Source organism: Oncorhynchus mykiss, chromosome 30, assembly GCF_013265735.2.
Source record: "Oncorhynchus mykiss isolate Arlee chromosome 30, USDA_OmykA_1.1, whole genome shotgun sequence".
Classification (NCBI taxonomy): Eukaryota; Metazoa; Chordata; class Actinopteri; order Salmoniformes; family Salmonidae; genus Oncorhynchus; species Oncorhynchus mykiss.
In genome coordinates, this window is record NC_050570.1 from 9,082,150 (window position 1) to 9,104,875 (window position 22,726).

The 22,726-nt window shown below is 46.1% G+C and overlaps 1 protein-coding gene across 2 annotated transcripts in view; it reads right to left on the reverse strand.

Annotated features, from left to right (window-relative positions):
• LOC110521259 (DENN domain-containing protein 5B) overlaps positions 1-22,634 on the reverse strand; it is a 42,104-nt gene extending 19,470 nt beyond the window's left edge. The window contains exons 1-9 of one of the 2 annotated variants that reach the window (XM_021598714.2): positions 22,291-22,622; positions 12,748-12,857; positions 10,777-11,491; positions 10,131-10,318; positions 3,992-4,492; positions 3,563-3,794; positions 2,087-2,237; positions 1,914-1,989; positions 1,444-1,563 (exon numbers count right to left, since the gene is read on the reverse strand). In XM_021598714.2, coding sequence (XP_021454389.2) covers positions 1,444-1,563; positions 1,914-1,989; positions 2,087-2,237; positions 3,563-3,794; positions 3,992-4,492; positions 10,131-10,318; positions 10,777-11,491; positions 12,748-12,857; positions 22,291-22,402 — 2,205 coding nt within the window. In that variant the 5' untranslated portion in view covers positions 22,403-22,622. Of the gene's footprint in view, positions 1-1,443; positions 1,564-1,913; positions 1,990-2,086; positions 2,238-3,051; positions 3,264-3,562; positions 3,795-3,991; positions 4,493-10,130; positions 10,319-10,776; positions 11,492-12,747; positions 12,858-22,290 lie in introns of those variants that run through there. The other variant, XM_036969418.1, reaches the window with a different exon arrangement.
• Positions 22,635-22,726: the final 92 nt, after the last annotated feature.

The following is a 22,726-nucleotide window of genomic DNA, read 5'->3' on the forward strand; positions in this document are numbered from 1 at the left end:
TGACCAATGAAAACATAGCACACCTAGCTATGAGTTCAGGACTGACATTCTAAACAGATGTTGAACTGAAAAATCAACTGTTTCCATTGATTGTTATTTCTAGTCTTCTCCGTTGTGTATTTATCTTCAACATGTGCTTACAATACGTTGGATTTATAGAACGTAAGCGTCAAACTGTATTCGTAGACAGCAAAATCGCTGTTGGTGTGTTCAAAGCCTTACTCATAACAGTGGACACTACGTCACCACACTCCCTCTCTTGGTCCTTATCTTGATTTAGAACCTGTGTGTTGTATACATTTCTTTATGAAAATATTTAGCTTACTGCATGACAGTAGCTACAGCAAGGGGGCTACAAACGCATGCTGGGGCAGGGATGCCCTGAGCTCCTGAAGTGAGCACTACTGGAGCGGGTGAGAAGACAGACGCTCCAGCCTTTGGGAATCTCGCTCCAGTCAAATTGGGCACGCTCCTCTCACATACTCTGCCCTGGGTGCACGTTTTGGTTTTTGCCCTAACACTACACAGCCGATTCAAATAATCAAAGCTTGATGATGAGTTGGTTATTTGAAACGTATTGCGAGGGCAAAAACCAAACCATGCACCCAGTGGGGGACCCAGGACAGACAGAATCGCTGCAATAAACTACAGGTATTACATCTTGACACTGCTTCCATCTTGAGGAGAGAATAACAGCACCCACACATTGGTTACCTCTGAAATGGCATCCTTTTCCCAATATAGTGCACTACTGAGGCTTTAGGCAAAAGTGGTAAACTATATAGGGAAAAGGGTGCCAATTTGGGACACAGACAACCATTTGATTTTTAATATGCTGCCTTTACAATCCCGTAAGGGATGGGTTGCCAACTGGCGATTGACACGAAAATGAAAAAGTGAGATTGACTTCATCACTACTTGTTTTTGTAAGAGGTGTTGACAAGCTGAATGCACAGAGCTGTCTGTTTAAACTACTAGCGCACAGCTCGGACACCCATGCATACCCCACAAGTCCAGAACAGACTATAGGAGGAGCACAGTACTACATAGAGCCATGGAACTATCAGGTAACTAATGCCAGCAGTAGAATCAGGTAAAAATACCCCTTATGGAACAGCGGGGACTGTGAAGAGACACACAAATCTAAGATAACTCAATAAATCAATTCTACATCTCACTAAGATGTTTGGTGCAGTATTTATCAATATAACAATTTGCATGAAAACAAGTTGTCTCTCATTGAATCCCTACTGTTGACCAATCACTGACGAAGGGGTGTAGACTTCTGCCCCGAATAGGCTGGCCTCCCGAAAAAAAAAAAAAATGTGCCCGAACAGAATAAGAATAAGTCTAAAACTAACAAAAACATCAAAATGTCATCATAATATCTGCACAAACTCTACTGGCTGGGAAGCATTCGGATGCCTTAAGGAGACCCCTTACCTTCACACGACACTCCCTCAGCAGCCCCTCCACGAACCCACGCTGGGTTTGAGTGACAGCTGAGGGGGAGGGGTCAAGCAGCTTAGACTGGCATAGGATCCTCCTCCCCGGAGAGAACTTCTATTGGATGAACACAGAGAACAACAGCCAATCAGACAATGCTAAAGTTGATTCTGAAAACAGCCAATAACTCCTTTCCTGGCCTAGCCCCTACCCATCCTGGGTTTGTAGATCAGACAGAAACAGAGAGGCACTACCTGGACTTGTTCAATAAGGCACATTTTCTTATTCCCCCGTTACAAATAGTTGTTTTATAAATGTTTTCCATTGTGTGCCCTTATGAACACGGCCCAGAAGGCAGAATGGTGTTCACACAAAGAAAGGTAAAGGCATTACAATATTGTTTACATCAGGTCTGGGAAAGGGGCTAGAGGTAGATTTTGGACTATATAACTAAAGTAGGCATTTACCTCTCTCTGGTCATTGTCCAGTCCTGAGGTGGTCTCAGTGGTCACTGGTCTCTTAGGGATGTAACGACTTGACCACCTGCACAGACACAATGTACGGTGTGTGTTTGTGTAGATCATTTGTGTGTGTAGGTAATAGTTGTGTACGTGTGTATATATGGGCGTGTGTTACTTACTTGTTGGTGTGGTGTCCCTGTGCCAATACATCAGCCTGTAGCCTGGGGAAGCAGCCCTGTTGGTGTCGGCCCTGGCCAATCCTCATGTCCAACAGGTGGGGGTGGATGGCTGTGTGGTCAGCCTTAAGCAGCCTGCGCTCCATGGCCTGGACTGGGAACCAGAGGATAATAGAGGTGGGGGATGTGAGTGGGGCCTACTGGAGAAGGCTGTAGGAGAGGCAGCCTCTAGTAACCTTTTCACACTAGTGTGCTGACCCAAGCCATACTGTGCTGCCTGATATTTTCCTGTCACGTAGAGGCAATTCCATGATAACGGAATTACGCCGAATACCCATTGTCATTTCCAGGAACTATGCTGGATATGTAACCAGGCCAGCGCAGTAATAACAGCCATTTAGCAGACTCCGTTATCCAAAGCAACTTATATTAATGTATTTTTGTATGGGGTTGCCCCAGCGGGAATCAAACCCACAATCCAGGCATTGCAAGTGCCATGCTCTACCAATTGAGCCATACAGGACTCTTCTCAATAGTGTATTTTCTACATCATGTTAATTTCTAAATTCTCATTCCTCTGCAGTCCGACATCAAAGGACCATTTGTATAAGCCTCCTTTCAAATCCAGAGTTGTAGATACAACGTCATACTGCATGTCTAATCTGGAAAGCTCTTTGTGCAGAAACAAGGTCATGTGTTGTTGTCGTGATGTGGAAGTGGATCCCTATCTGGTTTGCTTTAAAAATCCCACATTGCTGGGAAACACGGAGGGAGAGGAACTATTAATACAGAGACTGGAGCAGACTTAGTGGTGCAGTCTCTGCAGAGCGCTTGGCAGAACTTCAAAGCCGAGAGTCTCATTATAGGGACACAATGTACTGTTTTCCTCCTCATGTGCTACTTATCCTCCACCCCCCCCCCCCCCCCCCCTCCAATCCTCCACCCCTCTAGTATTCCCCGTCACCTTCTCCCCCATTCATCTTTTTATACCTCTTACCATCAATGCCTCTTATTTCCTTCTCTCTCACTTTCTCCCCCTCTCGTGTCTATCTTTTCATTCTCTCAGATTGATACTGAACTCCCTTTCCCCAGAAAATAATATTCCCCATCCCTCTCATGTTCTGGCATTCTACGGTGCTCTGGCAAAGTTTTTCCTCCTTTGTTTCTCTCTTCAGTGGAACTGAGGGAATATAGGGAGTAGAAAGAAATAACAATGACATGACATACAAGGCCAAATAGAATCACCCACAGGCCACTTATTGGAGAACCCTGCTCTATGCTTTGGACAAAGGACAAACAGAACATGTTCATCAGGCAACAAACCCCCCCCAAAAAAGTGGCCTGAAGCACTCATTGTGGTGTACAAAAAGTTATATTCTTTATTCTGTTGTGTTCCCTAACAACCACATGCAGTAATAATGGGAAATATTGGATGAGTACTACTGTAGCATCCCTGAATCCAGTTTCCCCTGAACCCACCTGACTCGTGGAGCACTGTGCACTTCCTGTAGTGCCGGTTACCAGGATCATCCTCGAACGTGTTGTAGAGGCGCTCCCTCTCCAAGCGCCTGTCAAACACGCGCTGCAGTGGCTCCCGGTCTGCCCAGCGAGACAACACCTTGCTGTCTACGAACGATGAAAACATGGCCGTCTCCAGGAACCGAGACAGGAAGTGTAGGTGTGTGGCGGGCTGCGCCGACAGGAAAGAGCCCTGGGGATAGACAAACGCACAAGTACACAAAATGTTAACACTTCACTTAAAATCACTAACAGTGGTAGAATATTGCTTGTATCCTGAATGACAGCTTCCTGTCCATGCATGTTGGATTGCTGATTGAAGGAGTAGGCTATGGATAGGAGAGTCTATGGTATTCATTCAGTGAATGATTGTTGATCGATCTTCATTACCTTATCAAAGTTGCTCGTTCCCTCACGGTTGCCCAGCCAGGACTCCAGGTCGGGAGCGCTATGGATCACAAACTCTTCGTACCTCCCGAACATGGAGGTGAAACGCCCCGCGAACACCTCCCTCAGCTGCACGTTCATCTTGGCTGCCTTCAGCTCCTCCTCTTCCTCCTCAAACGCCCGTCCCAGCGTCTTCCCTCCCGCCATCCCCCCTCCTCCACACCTCCTGGCCAGTGCCTGCAGTCGTTCCAGCACGGCCAACTCCTCCCCTCCCAGGTTCCCATTGCGCCGGTCTTCCATCAGGTCCTCCAGGACGAGGCTGCTGAGGCAGGGGGGAGCGGCAGGGGCGGGCTTGGTGGTTGTAGAGCCCCCGTATGGCTGGAGGCCGAAGCGCAGCAGCACCTCGTTCACTTCCTGGATGAGCTCCAGCTGGTCTGGGAAGAGGGGCAGGTCCTCGGGTGGATCCACACGGTGATTGTCAATGTCCACGAAGCACAGATTGGCCTGGAGAGGGGGATGGGAAGGGAACAGTAAATGTACAAATCTGTTTAACTATCATTATCAAATAAAGGGACCTTTCCCAAAGTGTGCACATGCACACTCCCCATCATGGATTTAGCAGTTAAGGATTGGCTGGTGGGAGTTTCCATCATTGCTAAATCTCAGACAGGGAATGTGCAAGTGCACACTTTGGGAGAAGGCTACGGAATCCTTGTTAAAATGTTCAAAAAGGGAACACAGACCCATCCTGGCAGAGTGGCACAACAAGCAACTCTTCTTCATGTAGATAATGCAGACTGTACAGAGGTCATTACCACTGATAACATTAGGGCCAAGTATGCAAACATCCCATTAAGATCAGAGATTTAACTACGCTCGTTGACGTTAGAACACAATTAGATGTACATATCCTGATCCCATAGGTCTTTGTTCTGTATAGCCAACTCTGTCCAAACAGATCTGGGACTATCACCTCATTCACAGACACACATTTGTTTTATAAATGCAAAACCAGTCAGAAAAATGACTCGACCTCTGGAGAGAAGCCGAGCAGGCACTAGCCTGGCACATAGAACTACGTCAGAGACTGACACCAAACCCTATTCAACAGCATTGACAGTGTGCTCTGCAGGAAGTTGTTGTTTTTTTAACCCCATGTGATGACCGATTCACACAGACTACCATTTGTTTACAATTCTACTTTAAAAAGGTCCACTCCTCAACTTGAAAAACAACAAGACAGTGATATTCTTTAAGAACGGGCATGACAATGGGTATCATTCATTTAAGTTGTCAAACATATCGTAGAATAAGCCTTTAAAGGGTGATGTGATTCAAATGCGTCCCTGCTCCTCTTCTCATGGGAAAGGCGACAAACCCTCTATGATAAACCCTCCCCCCCCCCACCTCGCAGTATGGTGACCCAATTCACCATGACAAAATCTGAGAACATTCCACTGTGATGCATCAGCTAAATTCCATTAAAACAAATCTGTGCCGTTTAAAAAGCCTAGTCTTCGGATAAGGATACAGAAAAATATATTACTACAAGGAGAGGGTTGTATAAAAATAAATTTACAATAGGACACGCTCTAGATGCATTCTGCCATCTGCATTGCTACCTACCATGTTACCCTTATCCTCTCAAGCACACCCAGAAATAAAGTGGGCAATTCTTAAACCCTGTTAATTATTCACGTTGTCCGATGTCTCTGGAAATGTGATGTCCGGTGCCTTCCTCCTCCCACCGTCGCCCACGGCTCAGCACTCTCCTTCTACTGGTGTATTTATGGGACAACTCTACCACTTCAAAAGAAAACTCCTTGAGTTGTAGCCTAAATGGCATTATATTCCCCTACATAAAGCCCTATGAGTCCTGGTCAAAAGTAGTGCACTATATAGGGAATAGGACCTCATTTGGGATGCACAACCCTAGCAAAACGCTTATACAGCATGGTGTGATTTGGGGAGAAGTGTAGGAGATCGCCTGAGGAGATGTGTGAATCTCTATATTTCGTCAGCACCAGAGAGCAGGGGGATATATATTAATATGCAACCAGAATAGGATTCATTTGTACAGGCACTGCAAGAATGCAGCAAATGTTACAGCGCTCTTTAACCGCCCGTTACAAGGCTCGTTACAACGCTCTTTAAGGTTTTCGGAGCCATCATCGACTCAGTGGGTTTTGTCCAACATGCCTCTGGACCCACTCACTGTCACAGTCATACGCTGGACCTAGTTTTGTCCCATGGAATAAATGTTGTGGATCTTAATGTTTTTCCTCATAATCCTGGACTATCGGACCACCATTTTATTACGTTTGCAATTGCAACAAATAATCTGCTCAGACCCCAAGCAAGGAACATCAAAAGTCGTGCTATAAATTCACAGACAACACAAAGATTCCTTGATGTCCTTCCAGATTCCCTCTGTCTACCCAAGGACGCCAGAGGACAAAAATCAGTTAACCACCTAACTGAGGAACTCAATTTAACCTTGCGCAATACCCTAGATGCAGTTGCACCCCTAAAAACATTTATCATAAGAAACTAGCTCCCTGGTACACAGAAAATACCCGAGCTCTGAAGCAAGCTTCCAGAAAATTGGAACGGAAATGGCGCCACACTAAACTGGAAGTCTTCCGACTAGCTTGGAAAGACAGTACTGTGCAGTACCAAAGAGCCCTTACTGCTGCTCGATCATCCTATTTTTCTAACTTAATTGAGGAAAATAAGAACAATCCGAAATTCCTTTTTGATACTGTCGCAAAGCTAACTAAAAAGCAGCATTCCCCAAGAGAGGATGACTTTCACTTTAGCAGTGATAAATTCATGAACTTCTTTGAGGAAAAGATTATGATTATTAGAAAGCAAATTACGGACTCCTCTTTAAATCTGCGTATTCCTTCAAAGCTCAGTTGTCCTGAGTCTGCACAACTCTGCCAGGACCTAGGATCAAGAGAGACGCTCAAGTGTTTTAGTACTATATCTCTTGACACAATGATGAAAATAATCATGGCCTCTAAACCGTCAAGCTGCATACTGGACCCTATTCCAACTAAACTACTGAAAGAGCTGCTTCCTGTGCTTGGCCCTCCTATGTTGAACATAATAAACGGCTCTCTGTCCACCGGATGTGTACCAAACTCACTAAAAGTGGCAGTAATAAAGCCTCTCTTGAAAAAGCCAAACCTTGACCCAGAAAATATTTTTAAAAACTAAATCGGCCTATATCGAATCTTCCATTCCTCTCAAAAATTTTAGAAAAGGCTGTTGCGCAGCAACTCACTGCCTTCCTGAAGACAAACAATGTATACGAAATGCTTCAGTCTGGTTTTAGACCCCATCATAGAACTGAGACGGCACTTGTGAAGGTGGTAAATTACATTTTAATGGCATCGGACCGAGGCTCTGCATCTGTCCTCGTGCTCCTAGACCTTAGTGCTGCTTTTGATACCATCGATCTCCACATTCTTTTGGAGAGATTGGAAACCCAAATTGGTCTACACGGACAAGTTCTGGCCTGGTTTAGATCTTATCTGTCGGAAAGATATGTTTGTCTCTGTGAATGGTTTGTCCTCTGACAAATCAACTGTAAATTTCGGTGTTCCTCAAGGTTCCGTTTTAGGACCACTATTGTTTTCACTATATATTTTACCTCTTGGGGATGTTATTCGAAAACATAATGTTAACTTTCACTGCTATGCGGATGACACACAGCTGTACATTTCAATGAAACATGGTGAAGCCCCAAAATTGCCCTTGCTAGAAGCATGTGTTTCAGACATAAGGAAGTGGATGGCAGCAAACGTTCTACTTTTAAACTCGGACAAAACAGAGATGCTTGTTCTAGGTCCCAAGAAACAAAGAGATCTTCTGTTGAATCTGACAATTAATCTTAATGGTTGTACAGTCGTCTCAAATAAAACTGTGAAGGACCTCGGCGTTACTCTGGACCCTGATCTCTCTTTTGAAGAACATATCAAGACCATTTCAAGGACAGCTTTTTTCCATCTACGCAACATTGCAAAAATCAGAAACTTTGTCCAAAAATGATGCAGAAAAATTATTCCATGCTTTTGTCACTTCTAGGTTAGACTACTGCAATGCTCTACTTTCCGGCTACCCAGATAAAGCACTAAATCAACTTCAGTTAGTGCTAAATACGGCTGCTAGAATTCTGACTAGAACCAAACAATTTGATCATATTACTCCAGTGCTAGCCTCTCTACACTGGCTTCCTGTCAAAGCAAGGGCTGATTTCAAGGTTTTACTGCTAACCTACAAAGCATTACATGGGCTTGCTCCTACCTATCTCTCTGATTTGGTCCTGCCGTACATACCTACACGTACGCTACGGTCACAAGACGCAGGCCTCCTAATTGTCCCTAGAATTTCTAAGCAAACAGCTGGAGGCAGGGCTTTCTCCTAAAGAGCTCCATTTTTATGGAACGGTCTGCCTACACATGTCAGAGACGCAAACTCGGCCTCAACCTTTAAGTCTTTACTGAAGACTTATCTCTTCAGTGGGTCATATGATTGAGTGTAGTCTGGCCCAGGAGTGGGAAGGTGAACGGAAAGGCTCTGGAGCAACGAACCGCCCTTGCTGTCTCTGCCTGGCCCGGTTCCCCTCTTTCCACTGGGATTCTCTGCCTCTAACCCTATTACAGGGGCTGACTCACTGGCTTACTGGGGCTCTCTCATGCCGTCCCTGGAGGGGGTGCGTCACCTGAGTGGGTTGATTCACTGATGTGGTCATCCTGTCTGGGTTGGCGCGCCCCCCCCCCCCGGGTTGTGCCGTGGCGGAGGTCTTTGTGGGCTATACTCAGCCTTGTCTCAGGATGGTAAGTTGGTGGTTGAAGATATCCCTCTAATGGTGTGGGGGCTGTGCTTTGGCAAAGTGGGTGGGGTTATATCCTTCCTGTTTGGCCCTGTCCGGGGGTGTCCTCGGATGGGGCCACAGTGTCTCCTGACCCCTCCTGTCTTAGCCTCCAGTATTTATGCTGCAGTAGTTTATGTGTCGGGGGGCTAGGGTCAGTTTGTTATATCTGGAGTACTTCTCCTGTCCTATTCGGTGTCCTGTGTGAATCTAAGTGTGCGTTCTCTAATCCTCTCCTTCTTTTCCTCTCTCGGAGGACCTGAGCCCTAGGACCATGCCCCAGGACTACCTGACATGATGACTCCTTGCTGTCCCCAGTCCACCTGGCCGTGCTGCTGCTCCAGTTTCAACTGTTCTGCCTTATTATTATTATTCGACCATGCTGGTCATTTATGAACATTTGAACATCTTGGCCATGTTCTGTTATAATCTCCACCCGGCACAGCCAGAAGAGGACTGGCCACCCCACATAGCCTGGTTCCTCTCTAGGTTTCTTCCTAGGTTTTGGCCTTTCTAGGGAGTTTTTCCTAGCCACCGTGCTTCTACACCTGCATTGCTTGCTGTTTGGGGTTTTAGACTGGGTTTCTGTACAGCACTTTGAGATATCAGCTGATGTACGAAGGGCTATATAAATAAATTTGATTTAACCGCCCGTTACAACGCTCTTTAACCGCCCGTTACAACGCTCTTTAACCGCCCGTTACAACGCTCTTTAACCGCCCGTTACAACGCTCTTTAACCGTCCGTTACAACGCTCTTTAACCGCCTGTTACAACGCTCTTTAACCGTCTGTTACAACGCGTACTGGAATGCCTGTTATTAGAATGACTGAGTGTACATTAGACTGCCGGAAAGCACGTTGGATTGTTTTGCAAGGTCAGTGAATGCCTGTCAAAATGTGTATCACAATGCCTACTGGAAAGCTATAGAGAATGTGAATTAAAATGCTTCTAATTCCATGTGGTAAAGCCAATTTAAAAAAAAATGGGATTCAATAGTGGATTTAAAACGCACTAGGTATATGGATTCAGCAACCTCGACCTAGAGAAATAGGAACTTAGGAATGAGTGGCAACATCGTTTGTCCTACAGCATCACAAGTGCAATACATTCATCACTCCTTCTTGGTCAGGTGGTTATTAAAGAGAATGTGTTCACAATAAGTCAACTGGTTAAATAAAGCCATTTTGGAGGATAAAAGTGCCATTACATGGCTACAGTCCCAAACACAGATGACTAAGTACATGCCATTCTAATACTGTACCTCATTGGACAGCTCCAGAGTGGAGCGTTGGGCGCCGTCCCTCCTCTGGATACCCATGAGGAAGGGCACTGGTGCATCCAGGAGGTGGTGCAGGGGAGCGGGCAGGATGGGCAGGTAGATATGCTGCCACTGGAACGGGAACAGCAGGGTGGTGATGCCCTCTGCCACAGTCATCAACCGCTGGTAGTCTGGAGACAGAGAGATGGAAAGACAGAGGGAATTGGACCTCGGTGTACTAATGTGTTTTATTGTTGTTAAGTTGTTGTCGTCAACCTTTTGATAGTATGGGAGACCGAGACGGAGGGGGGAGATTTTAAATTGTTGCTGATTTGAGGAATTTGACCCTGGTGGTACTCATATCATGGATACATGTGTTGCATTGTTGTGGTGAAGTTTTAGTTACGATTAGGTTGTGGTCTGAATCTCAAAAGTGTGCACTCATACAGTCACCACCATGGACTAGTGTTGGGTTTCCAAACCCCAGTCCTCCAGGGGCTACAACAACGTGTGCTGTTCGGGGTACAACTCCAGTACCGATATAATACTTTAAAGTGCATGATGGGAATTGAACATGTTTAGGTTAGAAGGAAAAAAACCCTAGGTTGTTGATCTTTCAGCAAACACTGCCTGGTCCTTTGGTCCTCACCTTGTGAGTAAAGCAGGATCTGGGTCTCCAGCAGCACAGATGTGAGCAGTCTCACCAGGTTCTCCACCCCCAGCAGAGAGAAGGCCTCTCCCAGTGGGTAGTCCCCCAGCGGGAGCTCCTCTGGGCCGGGCTGCTGGCACACGATGGGCCCCTGGACCCCGTGGAACCGGAGCGACCGACCAGGCGGCGGCGCGGGCACCTCATACAGGATGTTGTGGATGTAGCTCTCTAGGGGCAGCGGCGGGGCGGCATGCGATGTCACAGCCTGGTGCAGCTGGGACAGGAAGTGGCGGGCGGCGAGGAGGAAGGGAAGGGGCGTCAGGAGGCAGAGGGCCTTGGAGACATACAGGGTGTCCCGGGCTGGCTGGAAGGAACCCACTGTGCAGCCCAAACAAGCCAACAGGGGACGCTCTGCCAGGGAAGCAGCATCCGACTCGTCCAGGCTGCTCACCAGAGAGTCCATGCTGGATGTGGAGGGGGAGGAGGCGGAGGAGGTAGAGTGAGAAGAAGAAGAGGTGGAGTGATGCTCGACGTGGTGCATCTGATGGAGGGTCTGCATCGCCGCGGTGATCTGGGCGCTCGTCACCTCCTCGTAGTACATGTGCACAAAGCCGTAGGAGTGTGTGCCGTCATCCCGAGCGACCGTGAAGGAGTGGAAGTGGGAGTCGCGGCTGTCCGTCTGACTACGGAATGACAAGCCTCGTGGCATGCAGAGCTGGGGAAAGAGAGAGAGATGGAGACAGAGACGAAGGGAGGAGAAGACAGAGGGGAAGGGTGATATTGGAGAAAAAAAAGGAGGATGAAGAGGTGGTGTGGGAGAGATATGGACAGAAGAGTTGGGATGTTTTAGAGGACATAGCAGAGGAACAAAGGAGAAAAGGTAGAGAGCGGTAGGAGGAGGTGAAGAGGGAAAATACTGAAAGAATGACAGTGTCAACTGCCTTCAATAACATGTTCTTTTATCAAACACACAAGAAATTATGGGCAGGGATGAGGGGTCAAATCATTCTGAAGAGACTCCATTCTGACAAAAAACATTGAAGACTAGCAGTTTTTTTTTTTTAAGAAAGAGGGCCCTTATTTGCCTCCCGAGTGGCGCAGCGGTCTCAGGCACTTCATCACAGTACTTGAGGTGTCACTACAGACCCGATTTCGATCCCGGACTGTCACAGCCGGCCGCGACCGGGAGACCCATGAGCCGACACACAAGTTGTGTAAAAGTCGTTAAAATAAAGGACAAAGGGGTCTTGTTTGTGGAGAGAGTCAGAGCTGAGTGTGGCTCCATGAAAAGGTGCTCTATCCATCTGTTACAAAGTACTTCAGTGTCTGTGCTCACAACAGGCGTCAGCTTCATGAAAAAACAACATTTGTTTATTGGTTCATTTAAAATTAGATGCTGTCGAGTTCCTGCCTAGTGCTTTCATTATCCAGACAAGAATGTGCCATTAAACAACTTATTTTATGATTGAAATGCCATACATTTTGAAAGAAACTAATGTCTCAAAAATGCTTCTTAAAAATTATTACACTTGAAACAGAAAATATTCTCATTTGCATAAAAGAGAAATGCATTGTGGTACTGAAGAACAAAACAAAGAAGGGATGTCACAGCAGTTCCAAACCATCAGCTTTTTGTTCATTACTTTCAATTGGTTCAATTACTAATTTACACTGACAGATTTGCGACAACATCGTTAAACCCCAAAAACGTACATTAACAAAACAATAGTGCACAAACTGATAAAGTCCCCAATTCTGTAACAGAATACAACAGAATGTCCACAATAAGCTGCACTGTAATTTAACATGACACACGTTGTAATGAATGCAATAAATTAAGCTGTTTTCACATGGACACATTACAACCACCTCTAGAAAGGGCTAAAACAGTCTAAATGCCATAAAAATAATGACTTAACCCTCTTCTCTGAATAGAAGTTCTCTAAACGTATCACAGCTCCACTGTCTTACCATGTTGACTGCATCTCTGTTGAAGGGACTCCTGTCTGTGCTCTCAGGGTAGTGGGCCAGAACCTTGGACCTGAAGGACCTCCGGATGGGGCTCTGCTCAAAGCTCTCACCTAGCAAAGAGATGAGAGAAGACGGACAGATGTTGAAATAGAGAGAAGGAGGGTAGAGACAAAGAAAGAGTCAGCGTTGCAATACTGGCACAGACAAAATCAGAGGGACAAGTGACCTTCATCGCCGCACTGAATTCTTAATAAGGGGACATGGTGGAGAACACTGTGGTTACCAGACAGGGTTAGGATTTAATATCAGAGACAGCACAAGTGTTTACCCTTCATTTGACACCAGCGAAAAACCATGTGTGTGTTTAATCCCTTTATTGAGCTAGAGGTGAGATTGTAGAGGGTCGAGACAGAAGCCGTGAGACCAGAGCAAGATCTTAAGGTAGCCCGCTAGCCATTTTCAGACAGGGCTAGTAGAAAATGTGGTCCTACTGTGAAGATGGGAAGCCCTGGGAGACCCAGATCACAACCACCCCAGAGGAGCTTCCACAGCAGCTGCCGCACCCTCCATCCCCTCACGCCGCACCCTCCATCCCCTTACGCCGCACCCTCCATCCCCTCACGCTGAAAATGAGTAAAGGTTGTAGAAGCAGGAGCAATGCACAGAATGGATCCCAAATTAACGGTTTACAGTACATGCTGAACCTAGGGTCTGATAAAAATAAAATAAAAAGATTATCCTTGGTTTGGCACTGAAGAGAAGGAAAGAATTCCTTAAAAAAAAATTAGAGGCCGTTTGAGTGCGTCACCAGTGACACGCACTTCCTCTGACCTTGATGTATTACCTTGTCTGCCTGATGCATCTCCTGCCTCTCACTGTCCCCTGTGTCAGCTGCCTGATCCACTTACATACAGAGAGCTCTCTGTGTGTGTGTGTGTGTATATATATATCCTGGGTACCAGAAAAGTCCCCACTGGGAAAGTAAGTAAGAAATTGTACCAAGTGGGGACATTTCCCATGTCCCAAAGACAAAGGCTATTTTAGGCTTACAATTAGGGGTTAGGAAAAATAGTATTTGGAATTGGAATAAGATGTTAGGTCCCCACAAGGATAGTAAAGCATATCCTGTGTATGTAAGACACAGGGAAGTACACTCACTACCTCATTTAAAGCATCACAGTCACTCTCCTTCCCTTGAGTGCACCACTCTTCACAATACTACTCTGCCTGGCATTTCCACACACACACACTGCTCAAAAACACATCTTGTAATCTAATGCTTTGACGCATATCCACTTATCCAGCCAGATTCCAGCATTCCACCTGCTACTCTGATGACGCACGGAAAGCCGAGAACAGTGAGGATGCCGAAGGCAAGAGATGGAGCTTTGCATCAGGCTGGTGGGTGGGTAGTAATGAAGGTTGGGCTTTGCATCAGGCTGGTGGGTGGGTAGTAATGAAGGTTGGGCTTTGCATCAGGCTGGTGGGTGGGCAGTAATGATGGTTGGGCTTTGCATCAGGCTGGTGGGTGGGTAGTAATGATGGTTGGGCTTTGCATCAGGCTGGTGGGTGGGTAGTAATGATGGTTGGGCTTTGCATCAGGCTGGTGGGTGAGTAGTAATGATGGTTGGGCTTTGCATCAGGCTGGTGGGTGGGCAGTAATGATGGTTGGGCTTTGCATCAGGCTGGTGGGTGGGCAGTAATGATGGTTGGGCTTTGCATCAGGCTGGTGGGTGGGTAGTAATGATGGTTGGGCTTTGCATCAGGCTGGTGGGTGGGTAGTAATGATGGTTGGGCTTTGCATCAGGCTGGTGGGTGGGTAGTAATGAAGGTTGGGCTTTGCATCAGGCTCGTGGGTGGGTAGTAATGATGGTTGGGCTTTGCATCAGGCTGGTGGGTGGGTAGTAATGATGGTTGGGCTTTGCATCAGGCTGGTGGGTGGGTAGTAATGATGGTTGGGCTTTGCATCAGGCTGGTGGGTGGGTTGTAATGAAGGTTGGGCTTTGCATCAGGCTGGTGGGTGGGTAGTAATGATGGTTGGGCTTTGCATCAGGCTGGTGGGTGGGTAGTAATGATGGTTGGGCTTTGCATCAGGCTGGTGGGTGGGTAGTAATGAAGGTTGGGTGCTAGGAAGAAAAAAAACATCCTGAAATGCAGGACTACCTGAAATTGTCAAAAAAGACACGCTTGTATAACGATCTGCTACTGTGTGTGCACTACTGAATACGACTCTGGTGGGTGGGTTGTGCACATGCAATGTTATGAGAACAGGGAAGCCATGTAGGATATCAGTATGATAAGGAAGAGATTCAGAGCTGGTATTAAAAACGACACCATCTTGCTGAGTGTTGTACCGTACCGATTCTCTATTTGATTTTAAATCAAGGGACATGGCATGCAGATATGTGATGAGTCATCACAGTGTGGTCTTTGTGTTTATCTACCAGGCCTTGATCTTCCTCAGGGCCTCGTCGTCAAGAAGAGAACGATGTCTGGTTGCCATGGTAGCCATCTCCGCTGGCATTACGGTTTTCATGGCCTTGAAGAAGCCAGTCATCAGCTGATGCAATTAGTTGGGTGAACAGACACACACACACACACACACAGTGTGAAAGCTATTTAACCCAAACCATGCCTGGGATTGTTATTTGGGTTTCACTGCTCAGTGCTCATGTGGACTCGCTGAACCGGTTCTCCTAATGCCTTACAATGACCCATTTAAAAACACAAGCCCCTGAAATGAATAGCTTCCAGAGTGTTGTGTCAGAGATGGAAGTCAAATATTAGGAAGTTGCTGGCCACATTAAAATGAAAGATTTTAAGGAGACAAAGAAAGAGAGAAATGGAGAGTGGGGAAGAGAGGGAAAAAACGGTAGGAGGCGAGGGGGTTCAACTGACAGAAAGAGAAGTGGGATGGAGAGATGTAGGAAGAGGGAGCTAACAGGAGAGATGTAGGAAGAGGGAGCTAACAGGAGAGATGTAGGAAGAGGGAGCTAACAGGAGAGATGTAGGAAGAGGGAGATAACAGGAGAGATGGTGAAGCAGGAGATAACAGGAGAGATGGTGAAGCAGGGAGCGAGGGTGGCTCGTTATGGTTCTGTGGATGGAAGATTAAAACGGTGCCTCGGTTAGGCTGTGTGACTAAATCAGCTCAGCCCACTCCAGAGACTGCAACAGATCTGCTGGCTGGGGTAACAATACCTAAACGCATTTAACCCTTCATGAAGTAACACCAGCAAAAGCAAGATTCTCCTACGTACATGTCTGCTCACACCACTTCTGCCACAAGGGATCAGTGATTACTCAGAGGAAGGAAGGAGAAAAGATAGAAAGAATGAAGGATAAAGTGAATTTGCTTCAGAAGAGGGCCTCAGTCTCACAGTTCCACTCCAGACACTGCAACGTCACCCAGACACTGCAACGTCACAGTCACCCAGACACTGCAACGTCACCCAGACACTGCAACATCACAGTCACCCAGACACTGCAACATCAGTCACCCAGACACTGCAACATCACAGTCACCCAGACACTGCAACATCACAGTCACCCAGATACTGCAACATCACAGTCACCCAGATACTGCAACATCACAATCACCCAGACACTGCAACATCACAGTCACCCAGACACTGCAACGTCACCCAGACACTGCAACGTCACCCAGACACTGCAACGTCACCCAGACACTGCAACGTCACCCAGACACTGCAACGTCACCCAGACACTGCAACGTCACCCAGACACTGCACGGAATCTCAACACCACAGGATCCCACTCCAGCATGGATGGGTTTCTCAAGGGGCGTTTAGTCAGAGTCACGACAGTCCTCAGCCTCAGTAAGAGGACCATGTTACGCCACATATTACCATTTCATTATCAAACTGGAGGCTTTTCAGTAGGCACACTTACAGAACAAAACTAAAATGGGAAGGCAGTAACAGACCTTGTCCAATAAAAAAAAAATGGCTCGACTTGGTTTGTTGAGAAACGGTTTAAAAGATTTTGATACGGTGTGCTCTAATGAATATTGCTGATTGATCACAGGATGATCACAGGATGACATCTGGTTTTCATTGGTCTATATAGATGTAATGTTTGAAGATTCCAAACGCATACAATTTCATATGATCCTAGTAGGCTTACTGACTGTTAAACACCCAGTTCTCATACAGCAGATATACAGAAAGAGGAGGGATCGGACACCTAAAGACGATGAAACAGCGGACATATCTGAACATATGATTAACAGTCATGCGCAGCTTTTCATCCTTCAAACGGACAGATAGAGACAGAGAGACAGGGATGACTGGATGAGTGAGAAGATTTCATCCTTGCCTAACTCAATTGCTCCACCACATTCAATTCGTCATACCCTTGGATGGGCAGATGATGAGGAGGAGGAGGAGAACGAGAGAGAGATGAAGGTGGGTTGAGAGATGAAACGACAGAATGAGCAGACACGGTCTCTCATTCAATGAGCAGACACTGCCTCAATTACAAGATCCTCCTACGTCTGTCTCCTGGTTGAATAAATGTAGCAGATGTGGTTTGCCGAACTATGCTTTCTCAAATTATATCTAACCTTGCCCCCAGACTGGAAGACTAGGCTTTCGCACAGAGGGATAACACATTCTTGAGAACGGAGGACTCAGGTTTGATCATTGATTGGTTCCAGAAGCAACCAAGAGTTCACAAGATAAAAATGTTAGTCACCAGCCTTTCATATTCAATTGTATGGAACATAGCCTAATCGGACTTCAGTCCATCCTTGTCTTCCTGTTTGCGATATTTCAGCATCCCTGACCATCCCACTGTGGTTCCCGTCTGACACCGATGTCATTCCCTGTGAGAGTCACCCGTCCGTTTGGAGCCGGGAGCTGAAACCATGGCGACCCGGCATTCCAGCTGGGAACATCATGTGAAATTTGATTAGGGCTGCAGAAACAGAGGCATCTATTGAGGGGCCAACAAGAGAAGATTGTTTCTTTCAAGTCACTCTCCATTTACAAAACACACATGAAAATAAGACAACTCTCAAAAAAAACGTTGACCATCGACAGATATGCAGACACACACACCCCTCAAAGCAACACATCTATCTACCGACACAAACAAATCCATGAAAGGCAGTGCTGCCTTGCTGCAGCAGAGATTAGTATGACCTGATGTTACATAAGCAGACAGGTGAAGGCCAGATCCACTAGCAGCAGCAACTGCCCCCCCGTCCTTTCCTTTTCACTGACAAACCTGATAAGGTGATCCTCAGCAGGGGGTGTTGTGAATGTGAGGGGGTGTAAGGGTAGGGTTTTTCACAACCTGACACAAACACCAGGCTAGATAGGATGTATGACGACAGTCTTGGAGGGTTAAATGTGTCCGGTTACCACCCCACCATGTTCCCTGGAGACCTATTCTACGGAGGATATTCTGCCTTGGATGCTCAGTCCCCTGTCCTGTCCTTCTCCCCCACCTCCATAAAGAATATAGGGTGTGACTGTGTGTTCTGTGAATTTGACAATGACAGAGGGGCAGTGGGAAGATGGTGCAGATGGTTCTATTCTGAATAACGCATTCCTTGCCTCTTCTTCACTTGGGACTTAATTTGGAGAATCCAGTATACCAGAGCTTGCAATATACAATTTACACACCACAGGGATTCTCTCCCAGCCCCCTCCCTTTGTGCATGACAAGTAATTTTTCCAACAATTGTTTACAGACAGATTATTTCACTGCATTACAATTTCAGTGGGTCAGAAGTTTTACATACACTAAGTTGACTCCGACAGCTTGGAAAATTCCATAAAATTATGTAATGGTTTTAGAAGCTTCTGATAGGCCAATTGACATCATTCGGAGGTGTACCAGTGGATGTATTTCAAGGCCTACCTTCAAACTCAGTGCCTCTTCGCTTGACATCATGGGAATATCAAAAAGAAATAAGCCAAGACCTCAGGGGGGAAAAATTGTAGACCTCCACAAGTCTGGTTCATCCTTGGGAGCAATTTCCAAACACCTGAAGGTATCACGTTCATCTGTACAAACACTAGTAGGCAAGTATAAACACCATGGGACCACACAGCCGTCATAACGCTTAGGAAGGAGACGAGTTGTCTCCTAACGATTAAAGTACTTTGGTGCGAAAAGTGCAAATTAATCCCAGAACAACAGCAAAGGACCTTGTGAAGATGCTGGAGAAAACAGGGGGAAAAAAAAAGTCTCTATATCCACAGTAAAACGAGTCCTATATTAACATAACCTGAAAGGCCGCTCAGCAAGGAAGAAGCCACTGCTCCAAAATCCCCATAAAAAAGCCAGACTACAGTTTGCAACTGCACATGTGGACAAAGATTGTACTTTTTGGAGAAATGTCTTCTGGTCTGATGAAACAAAAATCAAACTGTTTGGCCATAATGACCATCGTTATGTTTGGAGGAAAAAAGTGGATGCTTGCAAGCCGAAGAACACCATCCCAACCGTGAAGCACGAGGGTTGCAGCATCATGTTGTGGGCGTGATTTTCTACAGGAGAGACTGGTGCACTTCACAAAATAGATGGCATTATGAGGAAGTAAAATTAAGTGGCTAGACATCAGTCAGGAAGTTAAAGCTTGGTCGCAAATGGACAATGACCCCAAGCATACTTCTAAAGTTGTGGCAAAATGGCTTAAGGACAACAAAGTCAAGGTATTGGAATGGCCTTCACAAAGCCCTGATTTCAATCCTATAGAAAATTTGTGGGAAGAACTGAAAAAGTGTGTGCGAGCAAGGAGGCCTTACAAACCTGACTTAGTTACACAAGCTGTCATTAGGAACGGGCCAAAATTCACCCAACTTATTGTGGGAAGCGTGTGGAAGGCTACCCAAAAACAATTTAAAGGCAATGCTACCAAATACTAATTGAGTGTATGTAAACTTCTGACCCACTGGGAATGTGATGAAAGAAATAAAAGCTGTAATGAATCATTCTCTAATACTATTCTGACATTTCACATTCTTAAAATGAAGTGGTGATCCTAACTAACCTAAAACAGGGAATTTTTACTTGGATTTAAAGTCAGGAATTGTGAAAAACTGAGTTTAAATGTATTCGGCTAAGGTGTATGTAAACTTCCGACTTCAACTGTACATACATAATCTCATATTTGGAATGAGAAAGAAGGATTCAAGAAAGCTACACTGTGAAGACAGTTTTCTAAAAGCAGTGGGTGACTGATTACCTAACGATCAACTGCTGGGGGAGAACAAATGGTGGCGATTCAACATTTAAAAGAAAATTAAGATTTAACAGAAAAATATGACTGCCGAAATTCTGGTCAGAGCCGATAGGAAGGCCAACCACTGCTTTAGGCATTCATCTTCGCGGTATTATCTCTTATAGATAATGTCATGAGAGTCTAGCCATATAGCTCTGGATGTGACCACTTCCCCCCACCCCACGTTTCAGGCACTACCGCAGCGTCACTGTGGTTGACTGTCATGGTCACCATGGCAATCTGACGGCGCTCCACCACTGCATCCAGGAGACCTGACCAGAAGAGGCTCCGACAACCACAAAGGAGTTGGCTACAGAAGAAACAGACTGGCAGCCAGGGGAGTGTTCACTACATAGGATGGTGACCATACCAGTATCGTAATATTTTTTCCATGGCAAAAATGAAAAGACAAAGCAGAGTAAACTATTTGGTCCTTTAAAAACCTGCTGTATGTAAAATAGTGTAGTGTAGCATGGAAAATAAATCAATGTGACAATGGTAATGATGTTTGTTAACAACATTAGGGCTGTTTTCCTAAAGAAGTTAAAACATGAAGCGGATTTGTTTCCTTGCTACGATACTAACGAGTATCGCCATACTGGCATCATCCCAGCCTTAATGGGTATACCGATTCCCTACAGGCACGAAACAGAAGAATCTGAAAAGGAGTCAAATTAACCTGTACCATCTGAACTTGTGAGGTCTAAGGTGGTGCAACGGTGGCTCTGCCCCACCCCATCTCCTCCCCTGATGATTCCAGTCTCACAGACCACCATCCGCCTCCCATCCTGTTATCTCCTCCCCTGACAATTCCCCCCGTTATCTCCCCCCCTGACTATTCCCCCCGTTATCTCTCCCCCTGACGACTCCCCCCGTTATCCCCTCCCCTGACGATTCCTCCCCGTTATCCCCTCCCCTGACGATTCCTCCCCGTTATCCCCTCCCCTGACAATTCCTCCCCGTTATCCCCTCCCCTGTCAATTCCTCCCCGTCTCATCCTGTCATCTCCTCCCCTGATGATTCCTCCCCTCCCCTGATGATTCCTCCCCGTCTCATCCTGTCATCTCCTCGCCTGATGATTCCTCCCCGTCTCATCCTGTCATCTCCTCCCCTGATGATTCCTCCCCGTCTCATCCTGTTAATATCCTCCCTGTCCCATAATGTTAATATCCTCCCTGTCCCATCCTGTTAATATCCTCCCTGTCCCATCCTGTTAATATCCTCCCTGTCCCATCCTGTTAATATCCTCCCTGTCCCATCCTGTTAATATCTTCCCCTGATGATTCCTCCCTGTCCCATCCTGTGGTACACTTGAGTGCTACTAGTCTGGGTCATGTTCATTGATTATGGCGCAAAATGTTTTTTTTAAATGTTGAGCAACAGGAGAAAAAAAAGTTTGGATAGTTATTTTCAAATTGTTTTCTTCGGTTACCAGGTAGAACAGAAAACCAGCAGGCTCAGGACCTCGTAGGGCAACTTCAGTCCTGACTGGTGTCACACTTTTACCCCAGCTAATACACCCCAGACACCCAACTCCAATAATCTAATAATCTTCAGTTAAAAATGCAATTAGTTCAATTTTAAAAAGCCGTCTTTGCTTGGGATGGGAAAGCATGACACCAATCCAGAATACCCTGGCCTACATGGTCGGCATCAGCCGTTCTCCTCTAATAACTACACAACCCCATCCCCCAGGGACGTGGCTAGTGTTCAGACTTTATAATGACAATAAAAACACAAAATATGCTGTAATCATGGATATATATAGGCCAGGCATGGGAAGCTCCAGTTCTCGGGGTCAATGCCCCAGTAAACACACCTGACTCCAATAATCAACTAATCATGATCTTCAGTGTATAATTCTCAGTTGTGTTTGTTAGGAATGGAGAGAGCATGACACCACCCCGGCCCCGAGGACTGGAGTTGCCCATCAGTCAAAACTGTTAAATATGAATTGATTGAGAAGGCAATTTTAAGGGATTTCTATATCTGCTCAACTGTGACTGTCACGACAATAAACACTCCCTGCTGACCGTCACGGTCTCAGCTGTTTCCCCGAAGTCTCACCGATACTGGATGGATAGGCACCATTGCACTTCTCACCTGACTAAACTCGATAAAAAAAAATGTAAAAACTCGGACGGTCGCCCAGTCACTTTGATAAATCAATTGATTGAAGACCTCTTGGTGATTTCACCTTCAATTGCGTTGGCAAATTCGGCAGTTAACGCTTTTTTAATGATTATTCTATATTATGCTATAATAGGCTATCAAAAAACAATATTTACCAGCTAATTCTTCGGGTTCTAGACCAGTCTCCGTATCCAATCCACACACCACGAAGTGCTGGGCGAAGCGGCACGAAGCCGAGCCTGTGGCAGAGGTAACCCCGCTCATCATCGGTTTAGATGTGATAGGCTACTCCGTCCGTCTCTATTCCACGCTCTGGATCTCCATAGTGTAGCCTACGCAGGTCAAGTGAGACGTTTCAAACGAACTCCTCGTATTATATTTGGGATGAAATGTGCCCTTCTGTTCTCCGTCCACGGTCGGCAGACTAGTGTCAGCCCGTTTTTGATTGTGTTGTCGAGGCACAGGCAGCCTATTTTTGGGAGGATCTCAATTGCATTCTCCTTGCGTACTTTCTCCACGCCTCCTTCTCAAAACCCATTGGATGAGAAAACCAGAGGTTCCTCCCCTCTGACTTTCTCCTCCAATGGGTTT